The sequence below is a fragment of the Lissotriton helveticus genome, chromosome 12, assembly GCF_964261635.1.
Source record: "Lissotriton helveticus chromosome 12, aLisHel1.1, whole genome shotgun sequence".
Classification (NCBI taxonomy): Eukaryota; Metazoa; Chordata; class Amphibia; order Caudata; family Salamandridae; genus Lissotriton; species Lissotriton helveticus.
Window position 1 is genome coordinate 842,045,283 of NC_136073.1, and position 13,754 is coordinate 842,059,036.

General features: G+C 51.2%; 1 protein-coding gene across 1 annotated transcript in view; it reads left to right on the plus strand.

Annotated features, from left to right (window-relative positions):
* The first annotated feature begins 562 nt into the window (after positions 1 to 562).
* The window catches only part of KLF16 (KLF transcription factor 16), a 74,461-nt gene continuing 61,269 nt past the window's right edge, over positions 563 to 13,754 (plus strand). Inside the window, exon 1 of the mRNA XM_078669930.1 lies at positions 563 to 1,532. Within this exon, the coding sequence (XP_078526056.1) occupies positions 920 to 1,532 (613 nt within the window). The 5' untranslated portion in view covers positions 563 to 919. The remainder of the gene's footprint in view (positions 1,533 to 13,754) is intronic.

Here is a 13,754-nt window from a genome sequence, read left to right on the forward strand (position 1 = left end):
GTTGTGGGGTTCGAAGGTGTAAAAACAAACGGTAAAAGTGGCCACTATGTGCACTCCGGGCGTCCAGCTGCCAGAGTCCCTCCAAATGTGCCGGTGTGCCCCCCTAATGCCCTGCTCACCATCCCCGCCCCTGGAGCTTTCGGACCCGTCTCCAGCGTGTCGTGTGCGCCCCAGCCCCGCAGTGCCCACACCCTGGTGTGCCTAGCTGTGCTTTCTACGTGCGTGTGAACACCTGCCCTCCCCTGGACTTTAGTGCCCAGATTCCCAGTGCCTCGAACTACCCTCAAACCTCGGTGCCAGGCTGCCCTCCACCGCCCGCGTGTCGGATCCCCTTCCCCGGGGAGCCTCGCTGTACCAGCCCTCCCCGTGCGCCTCGATGCGCCCCTTCCTCGGGTGCCCCTCCCCCTGCAGTTCCTGCCTCGCCTGCCCCTGAGTCACCGCCCTCCCTCCCCCCGGCGGGCAGGAGGCGGGGATGGATGGGGGCGTGGATGGCAAGGGAGGTCGGGGCGGGGGAAGCTGCGCGCACCAACCGGCTTTTATAGACACAAAAGAGTCTGTTCGGCCTCTGGAGTCCCGGCAGAGCAGGGGGTGTGGTGGTGGGGCTTGGGTTTCAGAGTGCCACCGGCTGCCACCCACAAGGAGGTCAGCACCGGACCAGGCAGAGCACCCACCAGGGTCACCCTGCGCCCCACCCACCCCCGTGCCAGTCCGAGTCACCCTGTGCCAGGCGCCCCACCCACTCCCGTGCCAGGCGGAACTCCCACGGGTTGACTGGACCCCACCCATCCCGCGTGCCCAGAGCAGCAGCACGCGAGGCACCTGCACAAAGAGAGCCTGCGCCCCACCCATCCCCGTGTGCCCCCACAGCATCCCGGGCACCGCAGGCACCTGCCCGGGGAGGGCGCCCATCCCCCGCGCCATGTCGGCTTTCGCCTGCCTGGATTACTTCGCCGCCGAGTGCCTGGTGTCCATGTCCAGCGGGGCCGGGCTGCACCGCACGCGGGTGCTGGGGGAGCAGGAGTCACGCATCCCGCGGGACCCGCCGCCCCGTTCTCCGGGCCACCACGCGGACCTCCGCGCCCTGGGGCAGCCCCCCCAGAGCCAGCCGCCCTGCTCCATGCTGCAGCCCCTGGACCTGCGCGCCCCCGTGCACCCCATGGACCCCCACCACCACCGCGCCCCGGGCCACCGCTCCCCCGAGCCGGGCTCCACGCGTGAGGACCGCGAGGTGCGTGACACGCTGCTGCGCGGGAGCGTGGGGGGCAGCCTGCGGGCGGTGGCGGCCCTGCTGCCGGGGGTGCGGCCGGGCTCCGGGATGTCGGAGAGCAGCAGCGCATCCTCCTCGGCCGGCGACCTGGAGAGCGGCTACACCACCCTGTCCGAGGGGCCGCCGACGCCAGCTTCCGGAACGCCCCTCCCCGGCACCCCGCTGCCGGGCACTCCCGCCAAGCGCCACCACTGCCACTTCCAGGGCTGCGACAAGGTGTACGGCAAGTCTTCGCACCTCAAGGCGCACATGCGGACGCACACAGGTGAGAGGGGCTGGGCCAGGGCAGCTGAACTAGCCAGGTTATTGGTAGGCACGATTCTGGCTGGGCAGAGATATCCGGGCCACTGGGGCTGGGAGGTTTGCACGGGGGGGGGGGGGGGGGGGGCTGCTGATGCTGTGTATTTAAGGGGTCCTGCTCAGAGCCATGGAGCGCCTGACCCATTCTCCAGTAAGTAACCAGAGCCCTGGCGCAGGTCACCAGGCCATAGATGCTCAGTGGCTGGCTTGGGAGTGCTGTGCCGATGCGTAGGTTACTAATCGGGGCACTGCTCCTCAGACATGTGCCATGGGCACGGGTCACCACGTGTGACCGCCGGCAGACCTGCTGCTTGGACCGGGGACAGTGCAGTGCACCTGTACTGCTGAGGCCCAGCCCTCTGGCCAGGGCATGCCACTGACCCTAGTTGAACATGACGCTGAAGCCACGCGCAGGGTACTGGTTCTCAGGTTACGGTTCTAGCTGCTGACTCTCAAATTACTGCGCATAGGACTGTACAGCCCATTATGCAAATTTCTAGTGTATATCGAATTCTGGTCATTTCATTCGTGTTGATCATGTGAGTTCTGGCGGGATGAGGACCACGGAGGCCAGTGAGGGAGCATCAAAGAGTGGGTTAGCCAGTGAGAGTAAAGGTGGCGAGCTGGGGCCTTGTCAGCAGACAGCTAGGGAGGCCTCTGATAACTCCCTCACTGCAGACATGATTATCAGACCACTAGCAAGACGATGAGGCAGCTAACGGGGGATTGATGGCCAGACTGCTAGCAAGGGACTAGTGCAGGGCCCGACAGATGCCTAGTGAACTGATGAGACTGCTAGCAAGGGACTATTGGACTGACATATCTCTAGTGAACTGATGAGACTGCTAGCAAGGGACTAGTGGACTGACATCTCTAGTGGACTGATCTGGCTGCTAGCAAGGGACTAGTGGGCTGACATATCTCTAGTGGACTGATGAGACTGCTAGCAAGGGACTAGTTGACTGACATCTCTAGTGGGCTGATCTGGCTGCTAGCAAGGGACTAGTGGACTGACATATCTCTAGTGAACTGATGAGACTGCTAGCAAGGGACTAGTGGACTGACATCTCTAGTGGGCTGATCTGGCTGCTAGCAAGGGACTAGTGGACTGACATATCTCTAGTGAACTGATGAGACTGCTAGCAAGGGACTAGTTGACTGACATCTCTAGTGGGCTGATCTGGCTGCTAGCAAGGGACTAGTGGACTGACATATCTCTAGTGAACTGATGAGACTGCTAGCAAGGGACTAGTGGACTGACATCTCTAGTGGGCTGATCTGGCTGCTAGCAAGGGACTAGTGGACTGACATATCTCTAGTGGAGAGGTGTGGCGCCGCGGCAAGGGCGACTGACGCTGGAATCTGGGGACCACGGTTCGATCCCCGGCTCCGGCGGCAGGTTAGCCCAGCACCATGTGACTCTGGGCAATAGCTCGCTTAATCTTCCCGATGGCCCCCAGCGCCTAGAGACCCTTACGGGTGATTGTGCGCTTTACAAATGTGGACTTTACTTTACTAGTGAACTGATGAGACTGCTAGCAAGGGACTAGTTGACTGACATCTCTAGTGGGCTGATCTGGCTGCTAACAAGGGACTAGTGGACTGACATATCTCTAGTGAACTGATGAGACTGCTAGCAAGGGACTAGTGGACTGACATCTCTAGTGGACTGATCTGGCTGCTAGCAAGGGACTAGTGGACTGACATCTCTAGTGAACTGATGAGACTGCTAGCAAGGGACTAGTTGACTGACATCTCTAGTGGGCTGATCTGGCTGCTAGCAAGGGACTAGTGGACTGACATATCTCTAGTGAACTGATGAGACTGCTAGCAAGGGACTAGCGGACTGACATCTTTAGTGGTCTGATCTGGCTGCTAGCAAGGGACTAGTGGACTGAAATATCTCTACTGCACTGATCTGGCTGCTAGCAAGGGACTAGTGGACTGACATATCTCTAGTGAACTGATGAGACTGCTAGCAAGGGACTAGTGGACTGACATCTCTAGTGGACTGATCTGGCTGCTAGCAAGGGACTAGTGGACTGACGTATCTCTAGTGAACTGATCTGGCTGCTAGCAAGGGACTAGTGGACTGATATGTCTAGTGAACTGCTTTGGATGCTAGCAAGGGACTAGTGCAGGGTCCGACAGATGCCTAGTAAACTGATGAGACTGCTAGCAAGGGACTGACTAGTGGACTGACATATGTCTAGTGAACTGATCTGGCTGCTAGCACGGGATTAGTGGCCGGGCAAGCTGTCTAGTGAACTGATGCTGAGGCAACTGACAGGGTAACAGCTCGCCAGGCTATTAAAAAGGGATCCTCTGGTGAATAACTAACTCAGGGTCTGATTACCAGTCAGCTAGCCTGGAGGTTGAAATCTCTATAACTGTTTCCCGGGCTGCAAACGGGGTTACTAGTCAGACTGCTAACCAGGGAATCTGGCGCCAACATCCAGTCAGGTTAATAATGACAGGAGATTAATTACCTGGGGAATTAGGATGAGCAGTCTAGTAAGAAAACTGACCTTCACACAATTAGCAAGGTATCAGATTATCAGAAATGTAACCAGGGAAGTGATGGTGAACGAAGAGGACTGATCTCCTACGAGGAGCCTCCTCTGTTCCTGGTGAGGTTTACAATGTGCTCCAAGAAGGCCACTGGCCGGTTCTATCGACCGGTGAAGACAGGGCAGCAAACCAATGAAGAGACAGGTAACTAGGGCTCCGGTGACCACATAACTAACCAGGGCTCTGGTGACAACACAACTAACCAGTAATCCAGTAAACAGGCAAGTAACCAGGGCTCCGGTTTTATACAGAGGCAAGAAACTATGGCTCCGGTGACAACACAACTAACCAGTAAAAAGGCAAACAGTGACAACACAACTAATCAGTAAACTAATAAGGAGGCAAGTAGCCTGGGTTCCGGTGACAACACAACTAACCAATAAAGAGGCACGTAACCAGGGTTCCGGTGACAACACAACTAACCAATAAAGAGGCACGTAACCAGGGTTCCGGTGACAACACAACTAACCAATAAATTATTAAATCGGCAAGTAACCTGGGCTCCAGTGACAACACAACTAACCAGTAAACCATTAAAGAGGCAAGTAACCAGGGCTCCGGTGAGAACACAACTAACCAGTAAACCAATAAAGAAGCAAGTAACCAGGGCTCCGGTGAGAACAGAACTAACCAATAAACCATTAAATCGGCAAGTAACCAGGGCTCCGGTGACAACACAACTAACCAATAAACCAATAAAGAGGCACGTAACCAGGGTTCCGGTGACAACACAACTAACCAATAAACCATTAAATCGGCAAGTAACCAGGGCTCCGATGACAACACAACTAACCAGTAAACCATTAAAGAGGCAAGTAACCGGGGCTCCAGTGACAAGACAACTAACCAGTGAACCAATAAAGAGGCACGTAACCAGGGCTCCGGTGACAACACAACTAACCAATAAACCAATAAAGAGGCACGTAACCAGGGTTCCGGTGACAACACAACTAACCAATAAACCATTAAATCGGCAAGTAACCAGGGCTCCGATGACAACACAACTAACCAGTAAACCATTAAAGAGGCACGTAACCAGGGTTCCGGTGACAACACAACTAACCAATAAACCATTAAATCGGCAAGTAACCAGGGCTCCAGTGACAACACAACTAACCAGTGAACCAATAAAGAGGCAAGTAACCGGGGCTCCGTGGCAACACAACTAACCAGTAAACTATTAAATCGGCAAGTAACCAGGGCTCCGGTGACAACACAACTAACCAGTAAAGATGCAAGTAACCGGGGTTCCTGTGACAACACAACTAACCAGTAAAGAGGCAAGTAACCGGGGCTCCGTGGCAACACAACTAACCAGTAAACCATTAAATCGGCAAGTAACCAGGGCTCCGGTGACAACACAACTAACCAGTAAAGAGGCAAGTAACCGGGGTTCCTGTGACAACACAACTAACCAGGGGAATGAAGCAGCTCATTAGTGGCACAGTTACACAGCAGGTAAGCCACAGGCCAGTAAAGAGGTGACTAACCAGTGGTGAGACAACCAGGGGATTGGAAGGCTGTGAAGCAGATAGATCCCTATTGCAGGTGACAGATGGCCTGAGCGCTCCAGGGCATCATACCGGCCCAGTCGACAGGTTAATGGCGAGGACCATATAGCGCATTAACTCATTCACAGGAGCCTCAAGGCGCCCATGCAGACCCTGCCTCCAGGGTTACCAGCCCGCCAGGGGGTTGCTTTCTTAGCCCCAGGAGGCGAGTCAAGCAAACGGGCTGTGGCCCTTCACGGTGTTCCGCCCCCCTGGGAGCTGCAGTGTAACTCTCCCTCGAGTCGCCCCTCCCCCCCTAGCCTCGTGGGAAGCCTGACCCGAGCTCGGCAGCATTGTGACTGCCGATCCCACGCCCAGCTCTCTGCAGTTGCAGGGGCTCCGCCCCCAACCACTTCCCCCCTCGAGCCAGGCATGTGCAACCCCCCAATGTTTAGGGCTGTTTTATTGCCCGATATATATATATATTTTTCACGAGAGACTGGCGTCCAGGCGTGCCCCCTTCTTGCCCCCCTCTATCCTGCACCCCGTGCCCCCTCTATCCAGCACCCCGTGCCCCCTCTATCCTGCACCCCGTGCCCCCTCTATCCTGCACCCCGTGCCCCCTCTATCCTGCACTCCGTGCCCCCCTCTATCCTGCACTCCGTGCCCCCCTCTATCCTGCACCCAGTGCCCCCTCTATCCTGCCCCCCTCTATCCTGCACCCCGTGCCCCCCTCTATCCTGCACCCCGTGCCCGCCTCTATCCTGCAACCCGTGTCCCCCTCTGTCCTGCACTCCGTGCCCCCTCTGTCCAGCACCCCGTGCCCCCCTCTGTCCTGCACCCCGTGCCCCCCTCTATCCTGCACCCCGTGCCCCCCTCTATCCTGCACCCCGTGCTCCCCTCTATCCTGCACCCCGTGCCCCCTCTGTCCAGCACCCCGTGCCCCCCTCTATCCTGCACCCCTCCTGCCAAGTGCCTTTATGGACACTGCGACCTGTTCTCGGAAGAGGCCGGGAACGGCTTTGTTGTGTCTGCCAGGGCGGGTGTTGCTGTAGGCTGAAGGGGATAAAAAAAGGCAAACCCAGCAGTGTGAACAAAGACACTCTCTGCCGTGCTTTTCTCTGAAAAGTTCAGCGGGCCTGGAGGGCGGGGTCGTGGCGATACCTGGAACCACACGCAGCCAGCAGCGGCTCAGGCGGGGGCGGGGTGGGGGCCAGATGCATGCCTGCACCTCTGGCTTTCGTGGGTTTTTTCCTGGCCGAGACTCGACAGTTTAGAGCGCCTGGATGGGGTGAAGGGCGCTATGCAAATCAAGCTGGAAACTACAATTGTTTGGTGACCTGCTTTGCACTCTTGCTGCGGGGCCCCGTCGCCGGGGGAGGTGGGAGGGGTGGGTGGGTGTGCCTCTCCAGCGAGCAGAAACTGCCTTCTCTGCCGAAGCAAGCCATGGCAATCTAGGAAGCCCGATCAGTTGAGGGGCTTTTTACTTGAATTCTGATTTCTTTATTTTGTTTCCATCTCTTTCTGTTTTTAAGAAGTACAAACTGTCCTTTACACCCCCAAGCTTTTAAAAATACTGGACTGAAAAACACCTTATTTGTCCAGGCTGTTGTTAAAACAGCATGCTTGTGTTGTGTTCATGTCAAATATCTATATGGTTTCTGGCTTCTTAGGGCCATATGCATCAAAGGCTTTTGCCCACTCTGTGTCTATGGAAAAATGTGTAGATGCATATGGCCCTTACTGTTTTAGAAAAGTCGCACTTCCCGCCCGTTATTATTCTCATGTTTTTGATTCATTTTCGGAACGGCTCGAGGTCTGTTCCAGGGATAAGCAACAGTTGCTACTTTGTGGCAGGAATTTTTTTGAAGGGCCATTTGGGATGAAGATAAGCTTTTTGAAATTAAATGGGATAGAGGCAACCAATTTACGAATGAGATGCAATAAGTCCAATTTACGAATGAGATGCAATAAGTCCAATTTAAGAATGAGACGCAATAAGTCCAATTTAAGAATGAGACGCAATAAGTCCAATTTAAGAATGAGACGCAATAAGTCCAATTTAAGAATGAGACGCAATAAGTCCAATTTAAGAATGAGACGCAATATGTCCAATTTAAGAATGAGACGCAATATGTCCAATTTAAGAATGAGACGCAATAAGTCCAATTTAAGAATGAGACGCAATAAGTCCAATTTAAGAATGAGACGCAATAAGTCCAATTTAAGAATGAGACGCAATAAGTCCAATTTAAGAATGAGACGCAATAAGTCCAATTTAAGAATGAGACGCAATATGTCCAATTTAAGAATGAGATGCAATAAGTCCAATTTACGAATGAGATGCAATAAGTCCAGTTTAAGAATGACATGCAATGAGTCCAATTTACGAATGAGATGCAATAAAATAAGTCCAGTTTAAGAATGACATGCAATAAGTCCAAATTACGAATGACATGCAATAACTCCAGTTTAAGAATGACATGCAATAAGTCCAATTTAAGAATGAGACGCAATAAGTCCAATTTAAGAATGAGATGCAATAAGCCCAATTTAAGAATGAGACGCAATAAGTCCAATTTACGAATGAGATGCAATAAGCCCAATTTAAGAATGAGATGCAATAAGTCCAATTTAAGAATGAGATGCAATATCTCCAATTTAAGAATGAGACGCCATATGTCCAATTTACGAATGAGATGCAATAAGTCCAGTTTAAGAATGAGATGCAATAAGTCCAATTTATGAATGAGATGCAATAAGTCCAATTTAAGAATGAGACGCAATAAGTCCAATTTCTTTTTATTGGAAATTGTATAAACATAAAACAAGAGCAATATATGAAATGCAAATAATTTTAGCCATAAAACAAACGATAACATAAAGATTCACTTAAACCAATGAGATATTCCAGCCTAAACAGCCCAGTCTCAACAACCTTCCTGTCAGGTCCCTGTGTGTTTTTGATCCGGATTTACCCTTTTTGGTAAGTTGCAGGCAATGGTATGTGAGGATAGCTTGGATCTGTTCTGTGTGTCATATTGCAATATTCTTTCCATTTGGCATTGACACATTATAACAGTTGGTGCCTTAGCAGACACCAGGGCACGTGGAGCATGTGCTGGGCTCTAACCTTGCTCCCTTATAGCACTAGTTAGTGCATGGGTTTAAATAATCCAGGTGTTCTTATGATCAGGTTTGTATATAGTTTAAAATGTTGTTGTTCCACTCCAGGCAGAGTAGAGTAGATGGCCGGGATCCTGTTGTGACGACTCAGCCAGTTAATGCTCCTTGAGTACAATTGCTAGGATGTGCCGTGTCCTGGCCCTGCATCCCCATCTCGTCCTGTTTTCCGTTTGGTAAATCCAGTACCATTAAATGGGGTAATCGTAACGTCTGTTACAAATGCGAGGTACTAAGTCCAATTAGTCTTAGTTTGAACATAAGGGTTTTAGCGTTGAGAATTCGATAATGTCATGCCAGTTCATGCTGTCAAACACATCAATTGCTATAGCTCACAAAAATGCGAAACAGCGATTGGCTAAGCCAATATGTTTGGTTTTGCCAATGCCTGTTTGTATACTGGGAGCTGGCAGACAAAAAGAAACACTTGCTTTTCTGTAGTATCCATTTTACATTTGTCAGTGCTTAGGTTATGTTATGTTATTTTTATTTATACCGCGCACAGCTGCCCCAGCGAAGGGGCGTCCTGGCGCTTTGACAAGGTAAACACAACACATCACTAAAACTCAGAAGGGCAAAAAGAACATCAGAACAACTAAACAAATAAAAAAAGTCTTGACGGCCCGTCTAAACTGGAAAAGGTCGTCAATCGCCCGGATATGTGGAGGGAGAGAATTCCACCACTTAGCTGCCAGCACACAGAAAGAGCGACCACCCGCTCTGGCCAGTCTGAAACGCGGAACCACTACCAGATTCTGACCCAGAGATCTGAGGGTGCGCGAGGGGACTTACGGTGTCAGCAAATTCTCCAAGATTTGGGGAGACATCCCTTTGAGGATTTTAAACACAAGGCAAAGAAACTTGAATTTAATCCTTTGGGGTATGGGGAGCCAATGGGGCGAGTGCAAGGATTTGGAAACCGAACACCTCCTTGGCAGGCCAATCACCACTCTGGCTGCAGCATTTTGAACTCGCTGCAGCCGGGTGAGTTCTGCCTGGTTAATCCCGGCTAACAGCGAGCTGGCATAGTCCAGCCGGGACAGCACTGATGCTTGAACCACCAGTTGCCTGGTTGATGCATCAAAAAATTTAAGAATAGGTCTGAGCCCTCTAATAATGCCATAGCAAGAAGCTGCCACCTTCTTGGTATGACAGATGAAACCGAGGGTCGGGTCCAACCACACCCCCAGATTTTTTATCACCGATGCTGGGAGGGGGGTCACACCTAGTTCCGAGGGCCACCACTTGTCACCCCACAACGCCACCTGCTTACCGACCACCATAACCTCAGTCTTCTTAGTATTTAACTGGAGCCAGTTGAAGTTCATCCAGTTAGCCACTGCCCGTAGCCCGTCACAGAACCTGGGAGCCTCCATGTCAGAGTCCCCACTCAGCGTGACCGCCAGCTGCGTGTCATCAGCATATGAGACCATCGTCAAGCCCCATTGCTTGACGACCGCAGCCAGCGGCCTCACGTAGAGATTGAAAAGAGTGGGGCTCAGCGATGAACCCTGTGGGACCCCCAGGGTTAACGGGTAAGATTTAGACTTGCCGGGCGGATTCGCAACCTGGAATGACCTTTCCGTCAGGAAGGATCGAAACCAGCGTAGGGCGGAGCCCATGACAGCCACTTCCTCAAGTCGCTGGAGCAGGATCCTGTGCGAGACCGTGTCGAACGCGGCACTAAGATCTAATAGCAATAGTGCCGCCGTCCGACCCGCATCAAGCACAGACCGCAGGTGTTCGACCATAGAAAGTAGGGCCGTCTCCGTACTATGGCCCGCACGGAATCCGTTCTGAGTAGGGTCAAGGATGTTAGCCCTAGTGAGATGATCTGCCAGGATGCCGTTCACATGGACCTCAGCGACTTTTGTAGCCCAAGGAAGCAAGGAGATGGGGCGGTAGTTCTCAGGTTTAAGGGGGTCAAGGGTAGCCTTCTTCAAAATAGGTGTGACTACAGCCTGCTTCCACCTAATGGGAACAATCCCAGATGAAAGTGACAGGTTGATCAATGAGAGCACCGGAGTTCGGCATAGCGGCGCCATATTCTTAAGCTGGGCCGGTTTCAACGGATCTACCGGGGATCCAGACTTGATTTTAAGGCTCAACGAGTCAAACGCCTCCATGGATAGGGAGGGCAAGATAGTAAGGCACTCGCTATCACCCAACACACAGCTGACCCGATCCGAAGTTAAGGAGCCCATCGAGAAGGTTCGGTAAATGGTATGAACTTTCTCATGAAAAAAGGAGGCCAAAGCCTCACAATGGGAATCTGAGCATATTTCCGCCGTCGTTGTCCTCTTGGCCATCAGATCCTTTAATACTAAAATACTTACTTCCCATTGTTGTGACACTGCTTGCTGTTTGTTTATAAACATGACAGCCATCTTAGAACTGTAAAACAATATTAGAACATTGGAATGTTGAGCACTCCATTGAAGACAATGGAGTGCTCTGGGCTTCTAATAGCTGGTAGAAGCCAAGAGCGTCAACATTCCAATGTTTGTTCACACCAACAGCTGTGAACAAAGGCCAAGGGGATTTCAACTCCCTCGGAAAAATTCTGCCCTCTAGGGACGGAGTGTTCTAATAGCCTTAGAGCACTCTGTGGTGGGTTCTACTGGCTATTAAAGGCCCGCTCTCTTGTCAAAGGCCTGAGCCAAATGCTGGAGCAAGCCGTTAATTGCCGGTAAAGCCCACTACAGTGTGCTCTAAGGCTATAATAGAGTATGCAGAACACCATTCCAGGGTGGCCGTCAAGTTGATAATCAGTTAGCTGAATCAAAATGGGTGTGACATTGTCATAAGCCAGTAGCTGAAGGAGGCCGACCAAAGCTTTTTAAAGTTAACAGTCACAGAATGCAATGTTAGCTATGAATGGGAGAGGATGTGGCCTAACGGCTATAGTGGTTGACCTCAAAGCTGGAGAACAGGGTTCGAGTCTCAACAGAGACTCTCAACATCCTGTGATTCTGGGCAGATCACTTAATCTTCCCATACCTAAAATGAATCTATCTATCTGTAATGCAACTGGTGCTAATGTAAAGCGCTCTGATACCTTTGGGTCAAGTTTGTGCTATATAAAACTAAATTAAAAAAATGATGCAAGCACTATACAAGTAACACCTAAACAAAAAAAAAGGAGTACTGATATTTCCAGAGCTCCATTTCTCTGAAGCACAGATGCTGCAATAGTTTTGCCAAACTTATTACAAGCACAAAAGAAGAAGGTGTATAATGCATAAAAGCTAGTATGTCTTAGGGCTCTCCAATACTCAGTTTTTTTCATGATTCGTACTGCCTAGTCAATAAGTTAGTTTGGGAACTGCTCCTGTGGTGTCACGTTCTCCATCATCATAAAAAACAAGTTACTTACCTTGAGCAATGCCTATCTGCTAGAGAGACTATCTAGCTGCAGATTCTTCACCATAGAACAATCCCCATGTGTCAGATTAGATCCAGACATTTTTCGAGAGCAGTACCTCTGCACACCAGTAAGTGACGTCACTCTGCTCCGCGTGGCATCATCTATGTCGACCGCATTGGAAGTGTTGTGTACAGTGCTTATCCAGGTGCCACCCCAGCACGCTGACGTTCGTTTCCTTTTGTGAATTTCTGTGCCAGGAGCATGGGGGCTGTGAAAAACACTGACCACTGGTGTGGAAAACTAGGGCCCTGAGAGAGGAAAGCCTGTCCTTGGAAATCCATTTGCAGAGCGTGGACGATTGGTGGGTTGGTGAGTAATCAGTGGATAGAGTTTCTACCAGATAGGGGGTTATCAAAGGTAAGTAACTTGTTCATCTGACAGAGACTTCTAGCCGCAGATTCCTTACCTTAAAATGGATACCCAACAATACCTCTCCAGGGGTAGTCCTGCAAAACAATTTCACACCAAAAAGTCCTGCAGAACCAAATTGGTAAAGTGCTCATCCCAACAGACCCGACTCAAGGTAGTGGGGTTCTTCTTGGCCAATGCGTAGCAGATTTTAATGCAGCGCATGATCCATCGGGAGATGATGCACTTCTGTGCGGTCTTTCCCTTCTTCACTCCAACATACCCCACGAGGAGTTGGTTGTCCACCTGGAACTCTCTTGAGGGTCAAGGTAGAATGACAATGCTCTTGTTGGGTCCGGTCGGTGAAGTCGCTCCTCTTTAGAGGGATGTGATGGAGCATAAAAAGTAGGCAGGGTAATGGACTGGCCCACATGAGAGGGAGTGATGACTTTTGGCAGAAAGGAATCTCTAGTTCTTAAAACCAACTTGTCTGGGTAGATGTTCAAGTACGGAGGCTTGGATGACAAAACCTGAAGCTCACTGACCCTATGGGCAAATGTTATTGCCACCAGGAAGGCTGTGTGGATAGTAAGAAGCACAAGAGGACAGTTGTGCAAGAGCTCACAGGCAGCTCACATTATGAACATCAGGACTAGATTATGGTATGATGTACGTAAGGGGATTTGAAGAGGGATGGCTTATCAGGCAACCACAGAAAGGTTGATATAGCAGAAAGGTAGCCCTTTAAAATGCCTAAACTAGAGCCCTGCTGAGTAAGGGAAAGGATAAAGAGAAGGGCCTGAGAGAGAGGACAGAAAGAGGATTAACCTGTTTCTCAGCACACCATGCCACAACCATGTCCCAATGGCAGGCGTATACTTTTTTTGGTGGAGGGAAGCCTGTCTGCCAAGATAGCATTGCAGACATTGGGTGGAAGGTCGAAAGCAGTCATCTGTTGCCACTCACTTTCTAAGCAAGAAGGCGGAACATTGACAGGTTCAGGATCAGAACCCACCCACCCCGCCCTGGCTGAAGATCCTTCCGAGAAGGTTGCCTGATCGGAGGACCAATTGCCATGCTCAATAGATTGGGATACCAAACTCTCCAAGCCAAGTCCGGAGCCACAAGGATGACTTGGATACGGTTGTTCCTGATCTTCTGGAGAACT